Source organism: Octopus sinensis, linkage group LG5 (assembly GCF_006345805.1).
Source record: "Octopus sinensis linkage group LG5, ASM634580v1, whole genome shotgun sequence".
Taxonomy (NCBI): Eukaryota; Metazoa; Mollusca; class Cephalopoda; order Octopoda; family Octopodidae; genus Octopus; species Octopus sinensis.
This window is the reverse complement of record NC_043001.1, coordinates 127,584,591-127,611,589: the sequence shown is the minus strand read 5'-3', so window position 1 is coordinate 127,611,589 and position 26,999 is coordinate 127,584,591. Positions and strand designations below refer to the sequence as shown.

General features: G+C 38.9%; 1 protein-coding gene across 3 annotated transcripts in view; it reads left to right on the top strand.

The window, feature by feature from the left end:
• LOC115211709 (uncharacterized protein KIAA2013 homolog) overlaps positions 1-26,999 on the top strand; it is a 103,025-nt gene that overhangs the window by 59,781 nt on the left and 16,245 nt on the right. For all 3 annotated transcript variants that reach the window (XM_029780362.2, XM_029780364.2, XM_036503072.1), the window contains exons 3-10: positions 9,940-10,059; positions 12,793-12,921; positions 14,165-14,223; positions 16,064-16,156; positions 19,474-19,547; positions 21,532-21,663; positions 23,435-23,537; positions 26,148-26,216. In XM_029780362.2, the coding sequence (XP_029636222.1) occupies positions 9,940-10,059; positions 12,793-12,921; positions 14,165-14,223; positions 16,064-16,156; positions 19,474-19,547; positions 21,532-21,663; positions 23,435-23,537; positions 26,148-26,216 (779 nt within the window). The remainder of the gene's footprint in view (positions 1-9,939; positions 10,060-12,792; positions 12,922-14,164; positions 14,224-16,063; positions 16,157-19,473; positions 19,548-21,531; positions 21,664-23,434; positions 23,538-26,147; positions 26,217-26,999) is intronic.

Genomic DNA, 26,999 nt, shown 5'->3' with positions numbered 1-26,999 from the left:
TGGTATCCGTGCAAGTGGAGCACTAAGAGCACCATCTGAGCGTGATAATTGCCAGGGCCGCTGACTGGCTTCTGTGCCGGTGGCATGTAAAAAGCACCATTTGAATGTGATTGTTACCAGCGTCACCGTACTGGCACTTATGCCGGTGTCACGTGTAAAACAACATTTGAGCAAAGTTGTTGCCAGTGCCACTGGACTGGCTCCTGTGCAGGTGACACGTAAAAAACACCATTTGAGCGTGACTGTTGCAAGTACCACCTGACTGGCCCTCATGCCAGTGGCACGTAAAAGCACCCACTACACTCTCGGAGTGGTTGGCGTTAGGAAGAGCATCCAGCTGTAGAAACTCTGCCAGATCAGATTGGAGCCTGGTGCAACCATCTAGCTCGCCAGTCTTCAATCAAACCGTCCAACCCATGCCAGCATGGGAAGCGGATGTTAAACTATGACGATGATGATGATGTGGTAAGGTGGCAGAATTGTTACTGCAGTGGACAAAATGCTTAGTGACATCTCTTTTGGCTTGACATTCTAAGTTCAAATGCTGCTGAGGCTGGCTTTGCTTTTCATCCTTTTGGGGTCATTAAAATAAATATCAGACGAGAACTGGGGTCAGTGTAAGTGACTAGTCTTCTCCCACAAAATTGTGCCTATTGTACAGACGATTATTATTATTATTCCACCAAGATCACCTTTACCTTTCACTATTTCATAGTTGATGAAATGAGTATCAGATGACTAGCTCCCTCTCCCCAAATTTCAGGCCTTCTAGAAAGGATTATTTTTATCATCATCATCATCATTATTAGTATTATGAAGGTGGTCAATTGGCTGTCATTAGTGTTGAATAGTGTTCCAACTTTGCCAAGATCAACTTTACCTTTCATGATGGTGGTGGTGGTGGTGGTGGTGGTGAGGAGCTGGCTGAATCATTAGAACATCGGAAGAAATGTTTTGCAGTATTTTTATGAGCTCATATTTTGAGTTCAATCCCCTGCTGAGGTTAATTTTGCCTCTCATCCTTTTGGGGTTTGTAAAATAAAGTACCAGTGCAGTATTAAGGTAAATGACATAGTAGAGTATAAGGCGGAGAGCTGGCAGAAACGTTAGCACACCGGGCGAAATGCTTTGCGGTATTTCGTCTGCTGTTACGTTCCGAGTTCAAATTCCGCCGAGGTCGACTTTGCCTTTCATCCTTTCGGGGTCGATAAATATAAGTACCAGTTACGCACTGGAGTCGATATAATCGACTTAATCCGTTTGTCTCTGTCCTTGTTTGTCCTCTCTGTGTTTAACCCCTTGTGGGTAGTAAAGAAATAGGTATTTCGTCTGCCGTTACGTTCTGAGTTCAAATTCTGCCGAGGTCGACTTTGCCTTTCATCCTTTCGGGGTCGATAAATATAAGTACCAGTTACGCACAGGAGTCGATATAATCGACTTAATCCGTTTGTCTCTGTCCTTGTTTGTCCTCTCTGTGTTTAGCCCCTTGTGGGTAGTAAAGAAATAGGTATTTCATCTGCCGTTACGTTCTGAGTTCAAATTCTGCCGAGGTCAACTTTGCCTTTCATCCTTTCGGGGTCGATAAATATAAGTACCAGTTACGCACTGGAGTCGATATAATCGACTTAATCCGTTTGTCTATCCTTGTTTGTCCTCTCTGTGTTTAGCCCCTTGTGGGTAGTAAAGAAATAGACATAGTAGAGTATGTGTGACAAGCCAGATATGGCTGATTTGAACATGAAACAGATAGAATATTTGGGTTGGATGTGGTTGGTTTAAATGCTAAAGAGTGAGCTCGAGGAATTGTTACTGCATCAGACTAAATGCTTAGTGGCATTTCTTCTGGTTCTGATGTTCTGCATTCAAATACTGCTAAGATCAACTTTCCTTTCCTCCCTTTTAGAGTCATTAGTCAAGTACTGGGATTGATGTAATTAACTAACCTCTTCATCATCATCATCATGTAGCGTCTGTTTTCCATGGTTTAGATGGTTTGACTGGAATCTCTTTTGGCTTGGTTTCTACTGCTGGATGTCCTTCCTAACGCCAACCACTCCACAGAGTGTACCAGGTGCTTTTACGTGTCACTGGCACAAGTGTCTTTTATGTGTCACCAGTACGGGTGCCTTTCATGTGTTACCAGCTGAGGTGCCTTTTACATGTCACCAACATGGCTGTCCTTCATGTGTCACCAGCATGGGTGTCCTTCATGTGTCACCAAAATTGGTGTCTTTTACTCCTTCACGAGTCACCGGCATGGGTGTCCTTCACGTGTCACCGGCACAGGTGCCTTTTATGTGACACTGTCCACAACTATGATTTCACATAGCTTGATGTGTCTTTTCATGCACAGCAAATCACCAAAAATCTCAGTCACTTGTCATCATCTCAACATCTGAAGATCATATTTTACCACCTCATCCACATCTTCCTGGGTCTACCTCTTCCACAGGTTTTCTTCTACAGTTAGAGGTCAGTTCCCTTCACGGTGCGAGTGGTTCCCCACTAAACTACTAGGCCGTGTGCCAAAATTTGAAAGTTGTTATTAGTTGTTTTCATCAGTTTTGTGTGAGCTGTTGGTGTACCAGCAGACACACCTCTGTGCTGCTGAGGTGTTGGTAGTCTTGTATTTTATAGGTGTAGAATGGTGTTTGCATGTTACATCTATTCTTCTTTATTGAGGGGTTTGTTTTATTGTTTTTGATTTTATTTAGCGCTACATCTGTTGTCTAGAATATATGTGGGTCTCAGTAACGTATATTAAAAACAAAAGGCGGCGAGCTGGCAGAATCGTTAGCATGCCGGGCGAAATGCATAGCTGTATTTCGTCTGCCGTTACGTTCTGAGTTCAAACTCCGCCGAGGTCGACTTTGCCTTTCATCCTTTCAGGGTCGATAAATTAAGTACCAGTTACGCACTGGGGTCAATGTAATCGACTTAATCTGTTTGTCTGCCCTTGTTTGTCCCCTCTGTGGTTAGCCCCTTGTGGGTAGTAAAGAAATATATATTAAAAACAAAAAAAAAAAATAAAGATAAATGAATATTCAGAAAAATTATTCTTATCTGTAAATGATGCAGCAGAAGTGTTTCATTTCCTTTAGTGAATGATTCCGCTAATTTCTAGGTTGATTATACTAACAACAGTACAAACAAATATGAGGCTTCTGCTTATCTCAAAATGTTCCAGTGATATTATCTGAACTTATTTGAGTAATACTTATTCAGCCAGTACTTTTATGTAGTTTTTGATGCACTCTATTAAAAGAGGAAGACACAGAAGGTTTTTCTTGAAAAAAAGCAGTTTGTTTTCAGAGTTCTTTGTGAAAGTATCTCTTTGGAACATCATCTTAGAAGAACATGATGTGGCAGACAGAGATGTTGCATCAAGAGGTTTGACAATATTCTCAAAAGAACCATGAAAATGAGCAGGTTTGGCAATGTGGGAGAAATCCTTAAAAAGAGGACAGCTGTTGGAATTAGTGCATCAAGAACCAACTATTACAGACAGTTTCAAGAAATAGGGTACAACAGCCAAGTGACCAGCAATGGTAGAGAGTATCACAAGTGGTTTCAACTTGTGCTAAGGAAGTGACATGTAGAATAGAGGTCTAAAGTGTTTTCTGATCCAATAAAATTTTGGAAGCTAAGACTGCAGAGTTTGAAGGAAGGCTTGGTGAAGCTTGCAATCCATTCTGTTTGAAGTTCAGCATCAAGTTCCTACAGATAGTGTTAGTTTGTGATGCCATGTCAGATGTAGGTATTGGACCTCTGTTCCTTCAGGATGCTGTCATTGTATGTGATCTTGGAGTACTTCATGCTTCTTTCGACCAGTAAATTATTTGGAATTGTGGAATTTCTTCCCCTAGCATCTGACACTTGAAAACAACTGCCAAAACAACCACTGCCTGATTTATTAATTATCACATACTTCTATGGTCTGGTAACTCACCCAGCTTGAACCCCCACAGAGAATCTCTCTTTACTCTTTTACTTGTTTCAGTCATTTGACTGCGGCCATGCTGGAGCACCGCCTTTAGTGGAGCAAATCAGCCCCGGGACTTATTCTTTTGTAAGCCCAGTACTTATTATATCAGTCTCTTTTGCCGAACCGCTAAGTGACAGGGACGTAAACACACCAGCATTGGTTGTCAAGCAATGCTAGGGGAACAAACACAGACACACAAACATATACACACACATACATACATATATATATATATATATATATATATATATATATATATATATAATAATAAATATTAGGGAAGAAATCCAAATTTACAGGGAAAAAATCAGATATAGGATTAAATCCAATTTTATAGTAAAATATTATAAAATATTATTAGAGACAAAACCACTATTTTGCAAAACAAACAAGGAAAGACTTAATCAATACATAAAAATTTTTAATATAAAGAAATAAACCGCCACTACAATCGTTTCATGTCTTCAATGACATTCGTCAGGTGGATTTTCGATCTAAAATATCAATATATTAAAATATAAGTTTAAAATAATAAAATTATCAATGAAAAATATAAATATATATAATCTATATATAATCTATATATAATCTATATATAATCAATATATAATCTAAAATAAACCCTATAAACAATTGAATATAAAGAAACCTATTATTAAAGTTCTCATATTTAAAGATGTACAAAAAACAAAAAACAAAAAAAACAAAAACAAAAAACAAAAGACAAAAAACAAAAACAAACAAAAACAAAAACAAAATAAAAATAAACTATATATACACACATGCTCATACACATATAACTAAGTATATATAACCATATCTAAATACATACACTAACTCACACACCAATATATATATCTCTATACACACACATAAAAACGTCTAGGCAACGATAAATTAATAAATTAATAAAATAGCCAAATACTTCAACACATGACTTATTCATACTCCCTCACACACACATACAACCCACAGTCATAAACAATATACATATACCCGCTCACACATACATATACATACATACAGAACTCGATATATACACCAATATATTCACACCCACACCCATACAGATAAATAAATTATGCAAACAATCACACACACACACACACATTCACACATACATAAACACTCAAAAGAAAAATAAACAATTCTTTGCGGATGGTGATCGAAGGTTTTTTTTAAAATTATGAATGGAAAGAATGGAATAATATTTAATCAACGTAAATATACAGAATTTACTCCAAAATCATTAATAAACCAATCATGATAATGAAACCCATATATACATATAATGATAAAACACCCTTTACCATGCACAATAATACCTATATAGCAATCCCCATAATACATTCACACACAAAAATACACATACGTAAAACACACACCCATAACATATACATATACCCCCTCACATATACATATACATACGTACTAAACTCGATATATACAACAATATATTCACACCCACACCCATATAGATAAATAAATTACACAACCAAATACGCACACACACACATTCACACATACATAAACACTCAAAAGAAAAACAACATATCTACACATAATACGATATATAAAATACTCCATAAGTAACCAGATTATCATAAGTAACAAGATTAACATAAGGAGAAAAAAATACATACCTCCTAATCTGTTTTAATTTATGAAGTGAATTCAAACTCTAGCTGTTATAACTTTAAACAAAATTACGTTACCATAGAAACCGAACATATTTATAAAAATTCTTAGCTCGGTGAATGAACGTCATTTAAAATTATGAATGGAACAGAATGGAATTATAAAATTCTTTGTGCGTGGAGAACGAACGTTATTTAAAATTATGAATGGAATAAATGGAATAATAAGTTAAACACTTAAACAGACAGAAATTACTACAAATTCTTTAATAAAACTACCATGATAAACGAAAACTCATATATACATATAACGATAAAATCTCCCTTTACTAAACACTATAACATACCTATATAGCAATCCCCCTATCACACACAAATACACACACGTAAAACACACACCCACTACATATACCTATACCCACTCCACTCACACATACATATACATACGTACAAACCTCGATATATACATCAAAATATTCACTCCCACACCCATACAAATAAATAAATATAAATATCCCTATAAAAAAATATACGACAGGCTTCTTTCAGTTTCCGTATACCAAATCCACTCACAAGGCATTGGTCGGCCTGGGGCTATAGCAGAAGACACTTGCCCAAGATGCCACGCACTGGGACTGAACCCGGAACCATGTGGTTGGTAAGCAAGCTACTTACCACACAGCCACTCCTGCGGAGTTTTGTTAAAAAAGAAGCTAGTCAAAACCACCTGAGCTTCTATCACCCCTGAGCAATGTCACAGATTGCTTTCAGTTCCACAATGTACTCAGGCAATTACTCATTCACTCATGTCCATTTCCCCATGCCAGTATAGGGTTGGATGAACTTTACCTGAAGTAGGATTTTACTTTGGACAACTCTTTCTGCTACCAACTATACAAGCATGGAAAAGTGTGGATATTAAAATGATAAAAACACACACACACACACACACACTCTCTCTCTCTCTCTCTCCCCCTCTTATTTTCTATTATACATTTATCACTGGTTCATTTAACACCCTAGTAAACAAAGATCAATGTATAACATTTTATGCAAACTGCACTTTCTATTTGCACACCACCCAACAAAATAGGTCCCATTTTGTGAGCCCAAATTGTCCTGAGCTTTATGGATGGTTGCTGGGGTGTGCTTTTGTGGTTCAAGCAGAAGTTTTGATGATCATTGACCTGTGTTATCACCGATCAATTCTTGATAAGTGTTTGAGCATTTAGTTACGTTTGTATGTGTCTCTTTACATTTATCTGTATATTTCAGTATGTGCATGCATGTGTGTTTGTGTGTGTTTTCCCTCCAGTGCCAAAACAACCCGAATGGTCAGTCAGTTGTACTAAACCACGAGTGTCCAAACAGCCAGGCCCAATCATTCCTCCAATAGCACTGTGAAGCATCTTGGGCAAGTGTATTTACCATAATCTCAGGTCAACCCATTCATTTGTGAATGAATGAAACTATATAAAGCTCGTTGGATAGACTGTACCAGTTCAATGGACCGGTCTTGTCATATTGGCTCTATCTGAAAATTGGATGCGCAATGGCCCAGTGGTTAGGGCAGCGGACTCGCGGTCGTAGGATCGCGGTTTCGATTCCCAGACCGGGCGTTGTGAGTGTTTATTGAGCGAAAACACCTAAAGCTCCATGAGGTTCCGGCAGGGATGGTGGTGATCCCTGCTGTACTCTTTCACCACAACTTTCTCTCACTCTTACTTCCTGTTTCTGTTGTACCTGTATTTCAAAGGGCCGGCCTTGTCACTCTCTGTGTCACGCTGAATATCCCTGAGAACTACGTTAAGGGTACACGTGTGTGTGGAATGCTCAGCCACTTACACGTTAATTTCACGAGCAGGCTGTTCCGTTGATCGGATCAACCGGAACCCTCGTCGTCGTAACCGACGGAGTGCTTCCATCCATCCATCTGAAAATTATGTGTTTATGGAGTATTCAACTGCTCTGTATGTTAATTGAACAAGTTTTTCACACTTATGTATCAAAATGAACATAAAAAACCATTATTGTAGCTACTTGATGTCAAGTAGGGGTAAAGAAATAAGTTTTATGACCATCTGGTGTCAGCTTGAAGTCAAGAATCGTAGGTATGATAGCAACTTGGATAGAGAAATACAGGGATTGTAGTCAACACAGTGTTGTTCCTATACAAATAATAATACTGTGTTCAACAAAATTTTTAGTTAAAAAAAGCTGTTATTAACTGTAAGAGCCCTTGTTAATTACTGATATTATAACTTAGGTGGTGAGCAGGCAGAATTGTTGCCAAGCTATACAAAATGATTAGTGGTATTTCTTTCAGCTCTTTATCCACTGAGGCCAACTTTGCCTTTCGTCCTTTTGGGGGTCAATAAAATAAGTACCATTTGAACACTAGGGTCAATGCAGTTGACTTGCCTCTTCCTCTCAAAATTGCTGCCCTTGTGCTGAAATTAGAAAAGAACATTATAGTTTAGCCCGAGTAGACCTATAATTAAAGGCATTCCACCTGTGGACAATGCTTTCTTCTTTGTTTTTCAGATATTGTGTATCTGATATTACTCTATGTAAAGTACCTCCAGCCCCTTTTTTTTAAGACGGTAGTGTGGAATTATTTCATTATACATATAAATGCAGTGCGTTCATACACACACACACACACACACACCACCACCACCAGATGTACAGGCATTAGAGTACTGTTTAAAATACCTTTTTGACTCTTGCTAGTATGATCATGGTATACATATATACTTACATATATACTTACATATACTTACATATATACTTAAGGCGGTGAGCTGGCAGAAACGTTAGCACGTCGGGCGAAATGCGTAGCCGTATTTCGTCTGTCGTTACGTTGTGGGTTCAAATTCCGCCAAGGTCGACTTTGCCTTTCATCCTTTTGGGGTCGATAAATTAAGTACCAGTTACGCACTGGGGTCGATGTTTGTCTGTCCTTGTTTAGCCCCTTGTGCGTAGTAAAGAAATAGGTATTTCGTCTGCTGTTACGTTCTGGGTTCAAATTCCGCTGTGGTCGACTTTGCGTTTCATCCTTTCGGGGTCGATAAATTAAGTACCAGTTACACACTGGGTCGATGTAATCGACTTAATACCTATGTCTGTCCTTGTTTGTCCCCTCTTTGTTTAGCCCCTTGTGGGTAATAAAGAAATAGGTATACATATATACTTACATACATTATTGGATAGATTCTACACACACACACACACATACACACACACACATACACATACACACACATACACATACACACACATACACACACACACATAGACACTATTGGATAGCTGTCCACTCTCAACATAAATAATAGAGCTGTTGTATTTTTATATCTCATTCAGCAGTATATTACTGGTCATGTTTTATAACTGGTCAGAGTGTTGCCATCTGTTTTGTGTTGACTTTTGTATCAGGCAATACTGACAACTCTTCAGACATGCTACTACCAGACATCATGTCTGAAAAGTCATCAGTATATGCAACAGTTGGCATAGAACTAACAATAACATATTGATCAGTTATATGCTGTAATCAATGATATATTGTTCGGTGTGATATATGTGTGTGTGTGTTAATATTTTATGCACAAATAGCTTTGTGTTAGAAATTATATGAAAATTTATTTAACACATACAGCATGGAAAAGTAAGCATAAAATATGAACGTCACCCTAGTTAGGTGTCCTACTTTTATCAAAATAACAGTATCAAAATCCACCATTTTTTATTGTGGCACCATCCGATCGTGGCCGTTTGCCAGCCTCGTCTGGCATCTGTGTCGGTGGCACAAAAAAAACACCATCCGATCGTGGCCGTTTGCCAGCCTCGTCTGGCATCTGTGTCGGTGGCACAAAAATAACACCATCCGAGCGTGGCCGTTCGCCAGCCTCACCTGGCACCAGTGCCGGTGGCACATAAAAGACACCATCCGAGCGTGGTCGTTCGCCAGCCTCGTCTGGCACCTGTGTCGGTGGCACAAAAAAAAACACCATCCGAGCGTGGCGTTCGCCAACCTCGTCTGGCACCTGTGCCGGTGGGACATAAAAAGCACCCACTACACTCACGGAGTGGTTGGCGTTAGGAAGGGCATCCAGCTGTAGAAACACTGCTAGATCAGACTGGAGCCTGGTGCAGCCTTCTGGCTTCCCAGACCCCAGTTGAACCATCCAACCCATGCCAGCATGGAAAGCGGACGTTAAATAATGATGATGATGATGATGATACCTGTATTTTATTTATTTCTATTTTTGTAACATTTGTAATTTTTTGACATTGTCCTTTTTTTTTATTTAGATTCCATATCTGGTTGTATTGAGGAGAAACTTTCCATATTCCAGCATTCTATAGAATCCGATGATGCAATTGTTATCCTTCCAGAGCCAGTTGATAGTGAGACCTATTTGCCTTATGTTGGTAAGTCACACTCTCTTTTACGGTTTATTTGGTTTTGCTTTGTTTTTTCTTTTTTCTTTCTTTTTTTTTTTAACATGCACAGGCTTCGGTGTGTGATAAGAAGATGGCATCCCAATCACATGGGTTTCAGGTTCAGCCCTACTGCATGGCAAGTGTTATCTTCTATAGCCCTGCACGGACCAAAGTCTTGTGAGTGGATTCGACAGACGGAAACTGAAAGAAACTTGCTGTGTGTGTGCGTGCGCATGCATGTTGTTTTATTCTTTTATATGTTTCAGTCACTTGACTGCGACCATGCTGGAGCACCACTTTAAAAGGGTTTTAGTCGAAGAAATTGACCCCCAGGATTTATTCCTTGTAAGCCAAGTGCTTATTCTATTGGTTTCTTTTGCTGAACCACTAGGTTACAGGGACGTAAACACATCAACATCGGTTGTCAAGTGATGGTGGTGGTGGAGGGGGACAAACACATACAAAGACACATATAAATGTATGTACACATACAAAGACACATATAAATGTGTATATATATATATATATATATATATATATATACGTCCAACCCATGCTAGCATGGAAAGCGGACGCTAAATGATGATGATATATATATATATATATATATATGATGGGCTTCTTTCAGTTTCCGTCTACCAAATCCACTCACAAATCTTTGGTTGTCCCGAAGCTATATTAGAAGACATTTGCCCAAGGTGCCATGTAGTGGGACTGAACCCAGAACCATGTGGTTGTGAAGCAAGCTTCTTACCATACAGCCATGTGCATGTTACTGTCTCCATGTCTTGACATCACATGATGCTAACGAGTGTGGCTGTCATGCATGCAGCATCCTTGATTTCCAATATTCTATGAAAAGATGTCTGGTCATCAGGAAATATTACCTGTATTGCCTTACTTGGAAACAGGTGAGTGTTAGGTGACAGGAATGGAATCTGGTTGTAACAATCTGCCTCAGCAAATACTGTCTGATGCATGTGAGCATGGAAATGGGGTGTTAAAAATAATGATGATGATCAAAGTTGTATTTTTTGGACCCTTGCAATCCTCTCCAGCAGAGCACCCCTAATCTCATAAGTTTGTAAGGGTTGGTACCACATACTGGTGCTGCGTAAAAGCACCTAGTAAGCACTGTAAAATGGTTGGCATTAAGAAGGGCATCCAGCCATGGAAAACCATGCCAAAACAGGCATGGAACCTGAATGGCCTTCACCTGGTCAGCTTCTGTCAAACCGTTCAACCCATGCCAGCATAGAAAAACCGATGTAAATGCTGATGATAAAAGTGAAATATTGTTTAGTCTCAGGTTATCCCTGTTTGAGAACCTTATGATCAGCCATTTTGTCTTTGTATCAGGCACTTAGCTATGATTATATTATCCAGTGTTTCTTCTCTGCTATAAGACAGAAAATTGTGATTTGGTGGCTGTGTGGTGAAAAGCTTGCTTTCTAACCATAAGTTTCCGGGTTCAGTCCCTCTGTAGTACCTTGTGCAAGTGTCTTCTACTATAACCCCAGGTCGACCAGTGTCTTGTGAATGTTAGTGTCTCTTTGCTTTGACATCACATGATGTCTGGTCAAAGGGTCATATTACCTTGCTTGGAACCAGGAGAGGGTTGGCAATAGGAAGAGCACCTGGCCATAGAAAATTCACCTCAATAAAATTCTGTCCAGCTCAAGCAGGTATGGAAAAATAGATGTTAAACTGATGATGATAATTTTTTTTTTGGGTGGGGCAAACTGGGGGATCATGTATAAATTTTGTCATTGACTCAGGTCAGTGGTATTGTTGTTTAGCCACTGGTTAGACAAGTCTCCCTAAAATTGCACCTTATCATCCCCCCCCCCCAAAAGTGGAAAGACACATTGGATATTGTAGTTTTAGATAGACTATTCTCCTCCAGAAAATGGCAGGATGGTCATGGTTGGAATTCATTTGAACACAGGTCAGTTTGACTTGGACTAAACAACAAACCACTTTAACTTATTTTATTTAACCTTTTAGCATTTAGGTTTATTTATTCACATTGCTTTGAATTAATCACATTTTGTATGAGGGGGTGCTGAAAAGATCCTGGCTTTCGGGGTATTGCGAAAGGCCTGGTTGGAGGCCCAACCTTTTGAGTTCTTTTACAGAGCTTAGAAAAACTGAAGGGCCACTGCAATAAGTGTGTGGATCTGAGAGGGGAATATGTTGAATAAAATCACAATTAATTGATCCTCCTGTATTTTGTATTACCCAAAGCACCCCACTCTAGCTTCAAAATGGTGTGTTTGTATATTTTCAGAATGATATTGATATTGTAGGGTAGGTGTGAGAGGTTGGATCTGGTCATTTTGACATAAAACAAGTAGAATATTTGGGCTGGATATGGATGGATTAAATACCAAAGGGTTAAATAATTTTTTTGTCTTCATCTCTATCCACCTGCCACTCTCTTTACACACTCTTGCAGACATACCTGAGGCTGGGAATGCTACCTGTGATAGACCAGTGTCTTGTCTTAGTAGGAGGTGGAGAGTGTTTGTGTGAATAATCTCATCTGCTTAACCATGGAATTAGAGCTAAGCACTAATCCTTAAAAGTCTCTCATTTTATGAGGTGTTTATATATATATTTTTTATTCAGTCTCATGACAGCTTAGGAAAATTTACATTGAATTGTAGACTATGGTGATTTTGATGATAATGATGATTGTCATATTTCTCTTTCTTCTAGGTAATGGCAAGGTAGCAGCAGCATTTAAAACCCAAAAGGGGTTATATATTCGTACAAACAGAGCTTTATCATTACCTGTTCATTTCTACCCAATAGTAGAGACCAATATCAGGGGACATGAATCAAAAGGTAAATGAACATATATATATATATATATGTTTTGTGAATTTAATTTCTTTTAACTCATCCTTTTTTTAAAATTTCAGTTCCCATTCTCTAGTTTCTAGTTTTTCATACTAATTATGGTTTGAATCATAACCATTGCCTTTGTCACCACAATTAACATTACCAACAATGCCTACAGAATCCCACCCACTCCCAAAACTGTCCCATTCCAAAGAAAGAAATCCCCTCTGACCCAGCAAACTATTATCCTATTGCCGTCACCTTTAACATCTTTAACTCTAGTATTCAGATTACTCTGTCAAATATAATGCTTATTTATTTCTATTGTTTTGAATTAATCCTGCATTATCTCATAGCTTTGAGATTTCAACAATATGATTTAGTTTTAGAATGGCATTGTAGGATTGAGGTGAGAAGCTGGATCTGGCCATTTATATACATAAAACAGGTTAAATATTTTGGCTGGATAAGGCCGGTTTGGATGCTAAAGTGTTAAGATAAAGTAGGATGAAGAACCCCATAAAAAATGCTGTTCTCCAGTACCTAGTGTCACTATTTCGCTTTCTTCAGTGGCCATAATTGTGGCTTCTGAAGAACTAGTTCCTTTGGTGATCTACTCTCTTATGTCACTCACCACTGGGCTCTGTTCTAGAGGTTTGGTAAAAGCAATGTTGTTGCTTATCACATCAGAAAACTTTTGGTCATATCTGGCATGCAAATCTCCTACGAAAACTTCTCACCTATAGGCATCACTCATCCTCATTTCTTGCATTAGCCACTACTTTAGAGGTTTAGTAAAAGCCATGCTAGGCAGCTAAATCTTTGAATTGTTTCAAATCTCTTACCATAGACATTGATATTTTTCATGCATTGCTGATGCTTCAGGAATGGCCAAGAGTTGGGCAAGACATTTCCTTTTACTTAGAAACTATGCACCAATCCGACCGTGGCCGATGCCAGCCTCGCCTGGCACCAGTGCAAGTGGCACGTAAAAAGCACCCACTACACTCACGGAGTGATTGGCGTTAGGAAGGGCATCCAGCTGTAGAAACATTGCCAGATAAGACCGGAGCCTGGTGCAGCCTTCTGGCTTCCCAGATCCCCGGTCGAACCGTCCAACCCATGCTAGCATGGAAAGCGGATGTTAAACGATGATGATGATGATGATGCTTTCTGTTAACTTCCTAAAAGGATCATTATGCCATTAACAAGCTCTTTTCTTTTTTTCTTTTTCCCACTTGGACAGAAGCCCATGTGCTTGACATCAAAGCTGGCCTGGCTTACCAGATTCAATCATTCAAGAAGGTATGTTCATTATGTCTTTTTTTCCCTTATTAATTGTTTCTTTACTATATCTCTTTCCTCTCCTCTCTCTACCTTTCCTATTGATCCTATTATGGCCTTTGCTCTTTGTATCTTGAGCCTTCCACTCCTGATGGAATTGTCTGGACACTGTTGTGACATGCTGAGTCTTCTATTTTGGTTTGGCAAAACCCATCTCACTTCAGGTTTGACCACTGTCTCATTCTAATCACTTTATTTCTATCACCATACTATAGTTCACTTTATTTCCTTATCCTATCTGCTATTTACTCTCTTAGTTATGTCACATTAAGTGAAGGAGTATGTCATAAGAGTAATTAGGACTCTGTTGTCTTTCAGGACGGAAAGGCAGCATAATTAGTGCTGGTGCCATGCTATGATAAAATGCCCCACTACACTATATGAAATGATTGGCAAATGGGCAAGGACAATGTGGGTTTAGGAGGAACTTTAGTAGTGTTCTCAAGAATAAGACAACCTCTTTGTGGTTGGTAACCATGATCAAATGCACCTGGTGCTCTCTAACAGGTTGGTATTAGGCGGTGAGCTGGCAGAAACGTTAGCACGCCAGGCGAAATGCTTAGCGGTATTTCGTCTGCCGTTACGTTGTGAGTTCAAATTCCGCCGAGGTCGACTTTGCCTTTCATCCTTTCGGGGTTGATAAATTAAGCACCAGTTAGGCACGGGGGGGGGGGGTTGATGTAATCGACTTAATACCTATGTCTGTCCTTGTTTGTCCCCTCTATGTTTAGCCCCTTGTGGGTAATAAAGAAATAGGTTGGTATTAGGAAAGACATCTTACTATAAAAACTAAACCAAAAAACAAATCATCAAGTGAGACTTGTATGGTGTAAGAATGATGATTGCAGAAACAAATAAACCATTTGTTTTTGATGTTTATCATTTGGAGAATTTCAGTTAGAAAAAAATTTAAAAATATAAATGTCGAAGAGAAATATTAAAAAAAGTTTTCACTCCATTGTGCTTTGGGAATAAATTTATTCTCACTATTAATGTTGGAAATAGAAATATCTGACTTCACAACCAACATATAGTTGTAGGCAAAACAGGTTTTATAGTTAGAATGTAAAAGCATTGCAAGTGAGGGGTGCCAAATGTTACAAGCAACCATCCTGTTGTGAAAGGGTAATTATGGGAACACTCCAGAATCTGAAGATGATGATGGCGGTCTGTGTCTGTAAAAATCAATTTGCAAATATAAGTTTTTATGCATTTACTCTTTTATTAGTTTCAGTCATTTGACTGCGGCCATGCTGGAGCACTGCCTTTAATCGAGCAACTCGACCCCGGGACTTATTCTTTTGTAAGCCCAGTACTTATTCTATCGGTCTCTTTTGCCGAACTGCTAAGTAACGGGGACATAAACACACCAGCATCGGTTGTCAAGCAATGCTAGGGGCACAAACACAGACACACGAACACGCATATATATATATATATACATACATACGACGGGCTTCTTTCAGTTTCTATCTACCAAATCCATTCACAAGGTTTTGGTCGGCCCAAGGCTATAATAGAAGACACTTGCCCAAGGTGCCATGCAGTGGGACTGAACCCAGAACCATGTGGTTGGTAAACAAGCTACTTACCACACAGCCACTCGGGGACATGAATTCTAACATTCCAGGTATGGTTTGTTCTCTGTATTTTAACTTAGATTTCAACTCCTTTATATTGAAATCTGATTCCTTTACAATACAATTTGATTGTTGTCATTGTTTAAAATGTCATTAATTCATATATTGTGTGTTACATAATTTTTACTACTCTAAAATTATATGTTTTTGTCTGTTCAAAGGAAAGCGAATGTGTATCTGTTGGATCACAGCTTTATGCCCACAGATCCCGTCCTTCAGTCCTTGTGCAGGACATCAGGATTCATAACCAATCTGTGAGTTTTATCTTTTTTAAAGTTTTACATAATTTTATTCTTGTTCCAATATTGTAATTAGCCTTACTTGAATATGTGTGGCACAGGGACAGCAAATATTTATGAAGCCTATTACATATGTATCATGTGTGGCTTCGTTTTTAAAATGGTAGGAAATTAATTAAATCTACTCAAGAATATATATATTTATTTGCTTGAAGATAAATTTTGGATTATAATCATCTGAGAGAATACATTGGTCTGGCAAATGGAAGAATTTCAATTTTGTCTCAGTTTAGTCTCATTCCATTTTGATCCTGTAAAAACTGTTTATAATTCCTTTGGTAGGCTGTGTGTGTATATATGCATATATGGAGGTGGTGGGGTAGCACTGAAAAGTTCCTGGCTTTAATGGTATCGTGGAAGGCCTGGTTGGCAGTCCAACCTTCCTAGTTCTTTTGCAGGGCTTAGAAAAACTGAAGGAATGCTGCAATAAATGTGTGAATCTGAGAGGGGAATATCTCTCTATATATAAAAAAGGCAGTTTGTCTGTCTGTGTGTCTGTCAGGTTGTACCCTCACCCTGACCACGGCTTTCAACCGATTCTGATGAAACTTGACACACACATAGCCCAATGCTATAATTCAAAACTAATGCAGCGAAAATTTTGAAAAGTTCCCCCAGTTCTGAAAAAAATCGATAAATTCGATAAATCTAAGCTTATCATATGCAACACATTTTCCGTTGTAGTTTTCACAACTTGCAATCGATTTTCACCAAACTCATGGTGAAGCTTAATGTTACTCTAAGGAACTTAATTCTGACGTTAGTTTTCCATGCAATACTTTACCATCAGAAAAAATCAATAAAATCATGCCATTTTGTGAAATCGCGTTCAAATTCAAGATGACATATTTTCGACAATATCTTTAACAAATTGGCAGGAATTTTTTTTTAAATTCACAGCGAGCATCATGTCTGCTCCAAGGAGCTATATGGCCCTTTTGATTCCAATAGGATACGTTATTACTGGAAAAAATTGGTTAATTACATCATATGTGGCACACATAGCAAACTGTTTTTTCTGTGATTTTTTTTGAAAGTTCACATAGATTTTCCCTACTTCTTCATGCATGCAAGGGAACAGTGCCTTGAATGCCTTAATGCCTTTTAGGCTTCATTTTACAAAATAACGGTTCAATGAGTACAAAAAAGGGTAAAAAGGTAAAGGGCATTGCTTATCGACAAAGTTTCTTACATACCTGGGCTATGCTGGGCTATGCTGCTAGTGTTGAATAAAATTATAATTAATTGATCCTCCTGTATTTTCTTTTACCAAAGAACTTTTCAGCCCCCCCCACCTCATATGCCTTCTTTTTTAATCTTTTTTGAGTAAGGTGAGAAGGCAATGTTCATGACTCTTTACAGAGTCACTATGACTTGTGGTAGGAAGGGAGAAAGTTATCTTCAAACTGAAGACCTGTCCTAAATGACTGCTGCAGAGAGGGGTCTGCCATAGATGCACAAAGTGTTGAGTAGTGTTATATTTGGTGTCCTTTTCTGTCTTAACCCTTTCGTTACTGTATTTATTTTGAGACGTTCTGTGTTTCTTTCAATTATTTTAAATCATCATCATCATCATCATCATCGTTTAGCATCCATTCTCCATGCTAGCATGGGTTGGACGGTTCAACTGGGGTCTGTGAAGCCAGAAGGCTTCATCAGGCCCAGTCAGATCTGGCAGTGTTTCTACGGCTGGATGCCCTTCCTAACGCCAACCACTCCGTGAGTGTAGTGGGTGCTTTTTACGTGCCACCCGCACAGGTGCCAGACAGAGCTGGCAAATGGCCACGAACGGATGGTGCTTTTTATGTGCCACCGGCACGGGGGCATCATTAAGCTAGTGTTAGGAGCATAAATTGTGACTAAGGTTTGGTGGCAGATTTTAATTCAAAACTTATGAAAACAAGACATTTGTACTACAGAGCCAGAGCCGGTTTCAGCCGGGTTGGTAACGAAAGGGTTAAAGATGGTAGGGTGTGATTTGAATGATATTTAGCTACTATTTTTAACAAGCAAAGTATCCATGTAGAGGCTCCCTTTATTCTTGTTCTTCTTGGCAAAGTAAGTGCCAAGGAATAAATGGTATGAATGTTGTAATCTACTGCTTCCAAAAGGCTTTATGTCTATGTGAGATGCATTGATCTTGTTGGTCCACTGTTAGCTTTGCTCTTACTATTAATAAGCACAGGATCAAGTTACCACTGCTGCTATCAACAGCTTCATTCAACATAATTGTTATATATGTGTGTGTGTGCATGTGTCTTTATATCTGTTGTCCCTCCCCCACCACTTGACAACTGGTGTTGGTGTGTTTACATCCCTGTAACTTTGCAGTTTGGCAAAAGACACTGATAGAGTAAGTACCAGGCTTAAAAAAAAAATGAAAGAATCACTGGGGTCGATTCATTGGATTAAAAGTCCTTCGAGGCAGTGCCTCAGCATGGCCACAGTCTAATCATCATCATCATCATCATTGTTAAGCGTCCGCTTTCCATGCTAGCATGGGTTGGACGGTTCGACCGGGGATCTGGGAAGCCAGAAGGCTGCATCCAGCTCCAGTCTGATCTGGCAGTGTTTCTACAGCTGGATGCCCTTCCTAACGCCAACCACTCTGAGTGTAGTGGGTGCTTTTTATGTGCCACCTGCACAGGTGCCAGGCGAGGCTGGCAATGGCCACGATCGGATTGGTGCATTTTACGTGTCACCGGCACGGAAGCCAGTCAAGGCGGCACTGGCATCGGCCACGATTCGGATGGTGCTTTTTACGTGCCACCGGCACGGAAGCCAGTCGAGGCGACGCTGGCATCGGCCACGATTCGGATAGCGCTTTTTACGTGCCACCGGCACGGAAGCCAGTCTAGGCGGCGCTGGCATTGGCCATCTTCAGATGGTGCTGTTTACGTGCTACCAGCTCAGGGATCACAACTGCAGTTTCCATTGATTTTGATGTCGGTGTACTTGACTCAATGGATCTCCTCAAGCACAGGGTTGAAATGGTGTTTTCTTCACTTGCCACCTGCACAGGAGTCAGTCCAGCGGTCCTGACAACTGCCGGGTGCCAGTCATAGGATTGGTTCAATTTCGATTTCGATTTCACTTGCCCTAATGATTGAAACAAATAGAAGACAAAACACAAAGATGTAATTTTGTTGCTTTGATATTGTTTAGAGATTTACAATGACTTTTGTGTCCTTGCTGGTTGTCAGTAGAGACACTAAGGTATTACTTCTTTCTTGCCATCTGTTGTTTCAATTTAATAATTTTTCTTCAAACAGCCTATTCCAGTTGTATTGGAGTTACACAGACCTGCAGCACAAGACTGTAAGTGGTCAACAATGAACTATGCGAGGTAAGTAATGGCTGTTAGGTTTCTTTAATCTCTGTTTGCTCTGCTTGTACAAATATCAATGACATATTTGAAATCACTTTTCCATTTATTTATTAGACATCAGATATATATATTTTTTTAGTGGTTGTAATTCAGTACTGGTTAACTGCCTATTTCTGATGATTAGGCAATCAATACACGTTTAATTAAAGACAACTTTTGTTTGGTTTTAATTGTTATTAAAAATATGTGTGTATGCGCATACAAGTATCAGGGTTAATAGACAGGTTGGCAATAGTGGACAAGATTTTGATTTGTGCAGCTTGAAAATCAGTGGGAGCTATATTGTTTCAATTCTTTAGCTGCCAGTTTATTACCTTTCATAGACCCAGCTGTTAAGCTAGGTCTACAAAAATGAAACTGTTGTATTGTCCAGTTAAAATTAGTTACAAGTTATCACTTTTTCTCTGAAACTTATAATAGGACAATAACTTATAATAGGACATAACTTATAATAGGACAATAACTGGATATTTATAAAGATATGCAACCAATTTGTGATTGCTTCAGTATCTTGTTCTTGTATTTGTTGTAATTTAAGTTAATAACATTTAAAATATGTTCATGTGGACACTGCAAGCTACAGTGCAGACATCCTATGTAGGAGAGTATTAACCCTGAACAAAAAGTAATACAGGTTAGTGGAATCTCTTTAGTCATGCTATAGACAGCCTCTGTAGTGGACCTGATGGCATGATAAGCAACAGTCAGTCCACAGAGTAAATTGGGGATTGATGATGAGAATAACATCCAGTTTTATATGCTGGGTCAAAAATCCTGGCATCCACGATAAAATTGAAGGGTATGTTTTTCTTTTTTTTTTTTCTTTGTTGCTGTGTGTGCTAGATGGCAAAGGACTGCAGCATGTTGTGAGATGTTGTCAGACCTGCCCAACTCATGCTAGCAAAGGAAAATGGATGTGAAACGATAATGATTAACATCATCTAGTATTGTTTCTGTTACTTGAATTCATCTAAAATCAGAATACAATTCACTGTCAGAATATATAAAAATCAACCTTCTTGGGTATTTTGAAATCAGTATGAATTTTTTGTAGATAGTTTTAATTTTCCACTTCTATTGTTTTTTTTATTTAGCTATAATCTTTGTCATATTTTACTATTCCTGCATGGAGAAAGACGTGTGTGTGTGTGTGTGTATTAGCCTAAGAGTTTTCAGATTCCACTTTTCCTTCGTAGTTTAGTGATTATTGGTTAGAAGAGCATCTAACCACAAAAGCAATTGCTCCAACAAGAATCAAAATTTCAGACAGCTTGAAAAAGTTGATATAAAAAACTGTAATCTGAATGGTATTAACCCTTTCATTACCATGTTTCTGTTGATATACAACACTTTTGTTTCAGTTAATTTTTAAAATAATGAATTTAGTAAAATAATATTTTCTTTATTATGCTGGTTTTTCGAATATAGATTGAAATGAAATTTGGAGGGGAAAGTTTTAATTTAGTTCACATTAAAACAGGATGTTTGTATCATAAGACCAAAGGCGGTGTCAGGCAGGTTGGTATCAAAAGGGTTAACCCTTTAGTATTTAAACCGGCCATATCTGGCCAAAATATTCAATCTGTTTTATGTTCAAACTGACCAGATCCAGGCTCTCACACCTACTTTACAATGCTATTCTACATTAAGTAGTTACACCATCAAGATCTTGAAGATATGAGATAATGCTTGATTAATTCAAATCAATGGGAATCAATAGGCATTATGTTTGATTGAATAATCTGAACACTAAAGGGTTAAATAGTGACAGGAATAAATTGACTCATTTTTGAACTTTAGGGATCTATTGACAGGTACTTAACTCCTTTTTTTCCTGTAGCATTATGTGAATTAGACAAATCTTCCTCTGGATAAGTTGTGAGTTGATCAAAGGTAGCTTTCTCAGTTCTGTAATCAGTGTTTCCCTTTCTAATCCTTACAGTGTCAACTCCGTTGATGGTGTACAATTCCAATATGCAGACTGTGTAGTTGCCATTCCTAACTCAGAATTGGTTGTGGTTGTCGGCCTGGCTGTTGTTAAGATACCTTCATCTTTTCTTGTCAAATCTATGAGGTAAGTAACCACACCTGATCAACTTGGTATAGAACTCTTGTACTTTTCTTTTATCTCTTCATCCTTTCTTTTTAATTTTTTTTTAATCGTCCTCATTCTTTCTATCTTTCCAGTTTTTCTCTTTATTTTTACTTTTCCTTTTTGTGTTTTTGTGTGTCTCTTTCTTTCTCTTGTTCTTTCTCTTTATTTCTTTTTTATTTCCTTTTGTTTCCTTTATTTTCTTATTCTTCATTTTTCCCCCTTTTATTCCAACTTTTGTGTCCCTTTTTCTCCTTTCTTGCCCCCCCCCCCTGTCCTTTTTCTTTTCTGCCTTCATCCTCTTTGCTTATCTCTCCTCCTCTTGACTCCTTGTCTTGGAATTGTTTGCTTATATTTCTCTTCCTTTAATTTGTTCTAAAAAACTGAAAGAATATATTTGAAATAGCTTTATAGTTGTATCTAAGATTCCTTCACTGCAAGAAAAGTTATTGTCATATATGTTTGAAGGATAACTTTGGCAGGAGTGGCTGTGGGGTAAGTAGCTTGCTAACCAACCACATGGTTCCGGGTTCAGTCCCACTGCGTGGCATCTTGGGCAAGTGTCTTCTGCTATAGCCTCGGGCTGACCAATGCCTTGTGAGTGGATTTGGTAGACGGAAACTGAAAGAAGCCTGTCGTATATATGTATATATATATATATATATATATATATATATATATATGCTTTATTTTAAGCAGCAGAAAATTCAACAAAATCTGTTACTCTGAGTTTCTCGTTGCCGTTCATCAGACAGTTTTAAAGCATATTACTCTACCACTGGTATTTGAGTACTCTTTTTTCCACTTTGTTTCACATTTATGTGTTTACTCCGGTATATATATATATATATATATATATGTATGTGTGTGTTTGTGTGTCTGTGTTTGTCCCCTTAGCATTGCTTGACAACCGATGCTGGTGTGTTTACGTCCCCGTCACTTAGCGGTTCGGCAAAAGAGACCGATAGAATAAGTACTGGGCTTACAAAGAATAAGTCCCGGGGTCGATTTGCTTGACTAAAGGCGGTGCTCCAGCATGGCCGCAGTCAAATGACTGAAACAAGTAAAAGAGTAAAAGAGAGAGTATTGTTTGTGCATCAAATAGAAATACTGGTTAATATTGCTTCAATCAATTTTATTACATAATGATTTTTAATTTTAAAGGGAGATGTAATCGACTAGTCCCCTCCCCCAAAATTTCAGGCCTTGTGCCTATTTTAGAAAGGATTATTATTATCATTATTATTATTATTATTAATAATAATAAGGCAGCAAGCTGGCAGAATCATTGGCATGCCGGACGAAATGCTTAGCATCATTTTGTCTGTCGCTATGTTCTGAGTTCAAATTCTGCTGAGGTCAACCTTGCATTTCACCCTTTTGAGGGTTGATAAATTAAGTACCAGTGAAACACTGGGGTCGATGTAATCATCTCAATCGAAGGAGAGGGGCTTTCTCCGTCCGGGTTGCGGATCCGTGGAATAAGCTGCCGGACGAGATAGTGAAGATGCCGACGACCACTCGGTTCAAAGTCTCTCTTGACCAGAAATGGCCTGAACTCTTTGCATGAACACCACCCTGTACATAACTCCATGTCCCCCTACATGGCCTTGCTTTTTGCTTTTTGAGCCAAAAAATTAACTTAACTTAACTTAACTAACTTAAATTTCGGGCCTTATGCCTCTAGTAGAAAAAAAAAATTATTATTATTATTATTATCTTATTTTCGGTTTTCTTTTGTTATTTTGTCCAGCACCTTAAAACTTCACAGTGTGACAGTCACTCACTACTCCTTACCTGTACAGCCACAGCGTGTGAAAGGTCTGAAGGAGGAGCTTTCTTCTAAAGTTATTACTGTAAGTACAAAGGATTTTTTTCTTTTTTGCTACTGCTACTGTGTAAACTGATGAACCCTCTTAAGCAGTTCTATTGGCATCAAGGTAACCACTTCAATACTGGAGAGAAACTTTTGTGTCTGGCATTTCAGTCAACCCATGCTCTTGTCTTGTTATTTAGGATGAAGAATATGGTGAGCTATTGGAATTAACATGCTGGACAAAATGCTGAATAGCAATTCCTTTGGCAGATATTGGCAAAGTTGACTTTACCTTTCTTCCTTTTGGGTTCGCTAAAAATAAGTACCCGTTGAGTACTTGGGTCGATGTAATGGACTAGACCCCTCCCCCTAAAATTGCCGGTCTTGTGCCAAAAATTGGAAACCATTATTTAGTATTAAGTAGTGCTTAAGCTTATAGATTTTTTTCAAGCTCTTTTTGACTGGTGAGGTTGATGTGACTGAAGTTCAGTTTGAGCATCGGATCAGTGTCTGGAGGGACACCATGGGGAGAGAGGAAATTTGTGGGCTTGTGATGAAAAATTGTATTTAAAAAAAAGTATTTAATGTGAAATTTGGTGTGGTGGGGCATAACAAGGCAAGGGAATAAGAGATGAGGGTAACTGGTAGTACATAACTTACTAGTACATAAGAGCAGGAATAGTTGTAGAAGGGACCAAAGGTGGATATGTTGATGAATGAAGGTTTGCCAGTCAGGCATTCTTGTACTCTTTAGTCAGACAGTGGTTTGGTTAGCTGGTAGTTGGGTGTAGTGTGGCATTTAATACAGAACACCTTGTTTCCAGTGTTGTAATTAGGCTATAGTAGTTTGGCCATGTCTGTAGCAAAAGTGCCGGAAGACTATCACACCAGCTTTTGTGGCAACAGTGACCCACACGCTGGAGAATCCAATGCAGTGTACCAAAGAAGATAAGAGCACAACAAATTGAAGAAGACCTGAAGTTGCAGCACCTCGACTTCAAATATGCTAATGCAAGCCCCATGGATTGGAGAGCATAGAAAAACATCATTCATCACCAGAGTTTGGTTGAGAGGACAGCCTCCTGATCTGGTCGCCAGCTAGGGATTACAGAAGAAGAAGAAGAAGGAGTTAAAGCATATGGTGTCCAGATAGTTTTTGTTGTCCAGGTTGTTTGTATAAGACTGAAAGTTCTGAGGGAGACCAGGTTAAGGTAGATTTTAGTGAAGCATGTTTCCTTCCATTCCTCTGCAGTTCATTGCAAGAAATTAATAACCAGTTTGTTGTTAACCCCTTGCGATGATGGCACTTTTTCACTGATTAGTGATTAATTTTATTCAGAAAGAAAATCATGAACTGTGGATGTTGGGTCATACAGAGGCAATGATGAGTGATCAAGACCTTTGATAATTTACTGTGCTTAAGAAGACTCAAGTCATGTGAAATCATAGTTGTGGCCAGTGGTGGTGATACGTAGAAGGCACCCACTACACTCTTGGAGCAGTTGGTGTTAGGAAGGGCATCCATCTGTAGAAACCATGATAAATCAGACTGGAGCCTGGTGCAGCTCTCTGGCTTACTAGTTCCAGTCAAACCATCTAACCTATGCTAGCATGGAAAACAGATGATAATTGATGATGATGATGATGAACTTGGTGAATTGCTAAACATAGAGGGGACAAACAAGGACAGACATAGGTATTAAGTTGATTACTTCGACCCCAGTGCGTAACTGGTACTTAATTTATTGACCCCGAAAGGATGAAAGGCAAAGTCGACCTTGGCGGAATTTGAACTCAGAACGTAGTGGCAGACGAAATACTGCTAAGCATTTCGCCCGGAGTGCTAACGATTCTGCCAGCTCGCCGCCTTAAACATTAATACTGTCCTGTCCTTCCAGCCATCCTCTCTCCCCATTATTCCAGAGAGGGTTGTGGAAGCAAAGTCCTCAGGCATTTCCTCTATAGTAGTGACCATATTATTTTATTATTCCTCTAATATTCCTCTATTAGAAGTGACCATAATTTGACTTTCTGGTTGCATTCTTGAGTATGACCAAGTGAAATTATGGTTCTTATCCAACCATCCTATTTTTGGTCTACCTTTAAGTCTCCTACTGGTTGGCTTGGCTTGAAAAATCCATCTTTTGATTCTCTCCTGTCACATTCTAATAACATGTCGGTAGTCCTGGAGCTGTGGTTTCTCAGTGCATAGAAATAATGTCAATATGAAAGAGTTAATACTGTCATCATCATCATCATCATCGTTCGTTCTCCATGCTAGCATGGGTTGGACAGTTCGACCGGGGATCTGGGAAGCCAGAAGGTTGGACCAGGTTCCAGTTTGATCTGGCAGTGTTTCTACAGCTGGATGCCATTCCTAACGCCAACCATTCTGTGAGTGTAGTGGGTGCTTTTTACGTGCCACTGGCACAGGTGCCAGGCGAGGCTGGCAACAGCCACGATCGGATTGGTGCTTTTTATGTGCCACCGGCATGGAAGCCAGTCAAGGCGGAGTTGGCATCGGCCACATCCGGATGGTGCTTTTCAATATGCTGTGTATTAAGTGCTCTCTGTTTTGACTTTGTATCTTGTTTGTTGATCATTATGTATATACACACGTTCCATTTAATTGCATTTGTATTCTATTTAGGAAATGCGAGAGATCCTTCACATCGATGAAAAGAAACTACGCCAAGAACACACACTTGTATGGAGTAAGGTAAGAATGTCTTTTAAACAACATTAAATTATAAACCTTCTTTTGTGTTCTTCTTCTTCTTCTTCTACTACTACTACTACTACCTCTTGCTGTGTTAAGATGTTTGCTCCAGAATGACATGGTTTAGGGTTCATTTGCACTGCATGGTAATGTCAGCTGGTGTCTTAAACTATAGTTGCAGGCTGTCCAATACTTTGTGAATGATTGTTAGGAGACCTTACTAGTGACCTTACTAGTGTTGGTGCCATGTAAAAAGCACCCAGTGAACTGGTTGGTGTTAGGAAGGACATCCAGCCAAAGAGACCCTGTCAAAGCAGATGTTGGAGCTTGGTGCAGTCCTATGGCTTGTTGGCTCCTGCCAAACTGTCCAACCAATGCTGGCTTGGAAAATGAATGTTAAATGGTTATAGTTTTATTTAAGGCGGCGAGCTGGCAGAAACGTTAGCATGCCGGGCGAAATGCTTAGCGGTATTTCGTCTGCGTTACTTTGTGAGTTCAAATTCCGCCGAGGTTGACTTTGCCTTTCATCCTTTCGGGGTCGATAAATTAAGTACCAGTTACACACTGGGGTCGATGTAATCGACTTAATACCTATGTCTGTCCTTGTTTGTCCCCTCTGTGTTTAGCCCCTTGTGGGTAATAAAGAAATAGGTTATAGTTTTATTTGTGTTTGTGTCTTCTCTTTGACTTTTGTATGCTGATTAAAAACAGTTTCCATTCTTCTGTGAAAAAATTATCTAGCCATTGAGTTCTTTGTTGTATAAAAGACTAAGGAAACTGTTA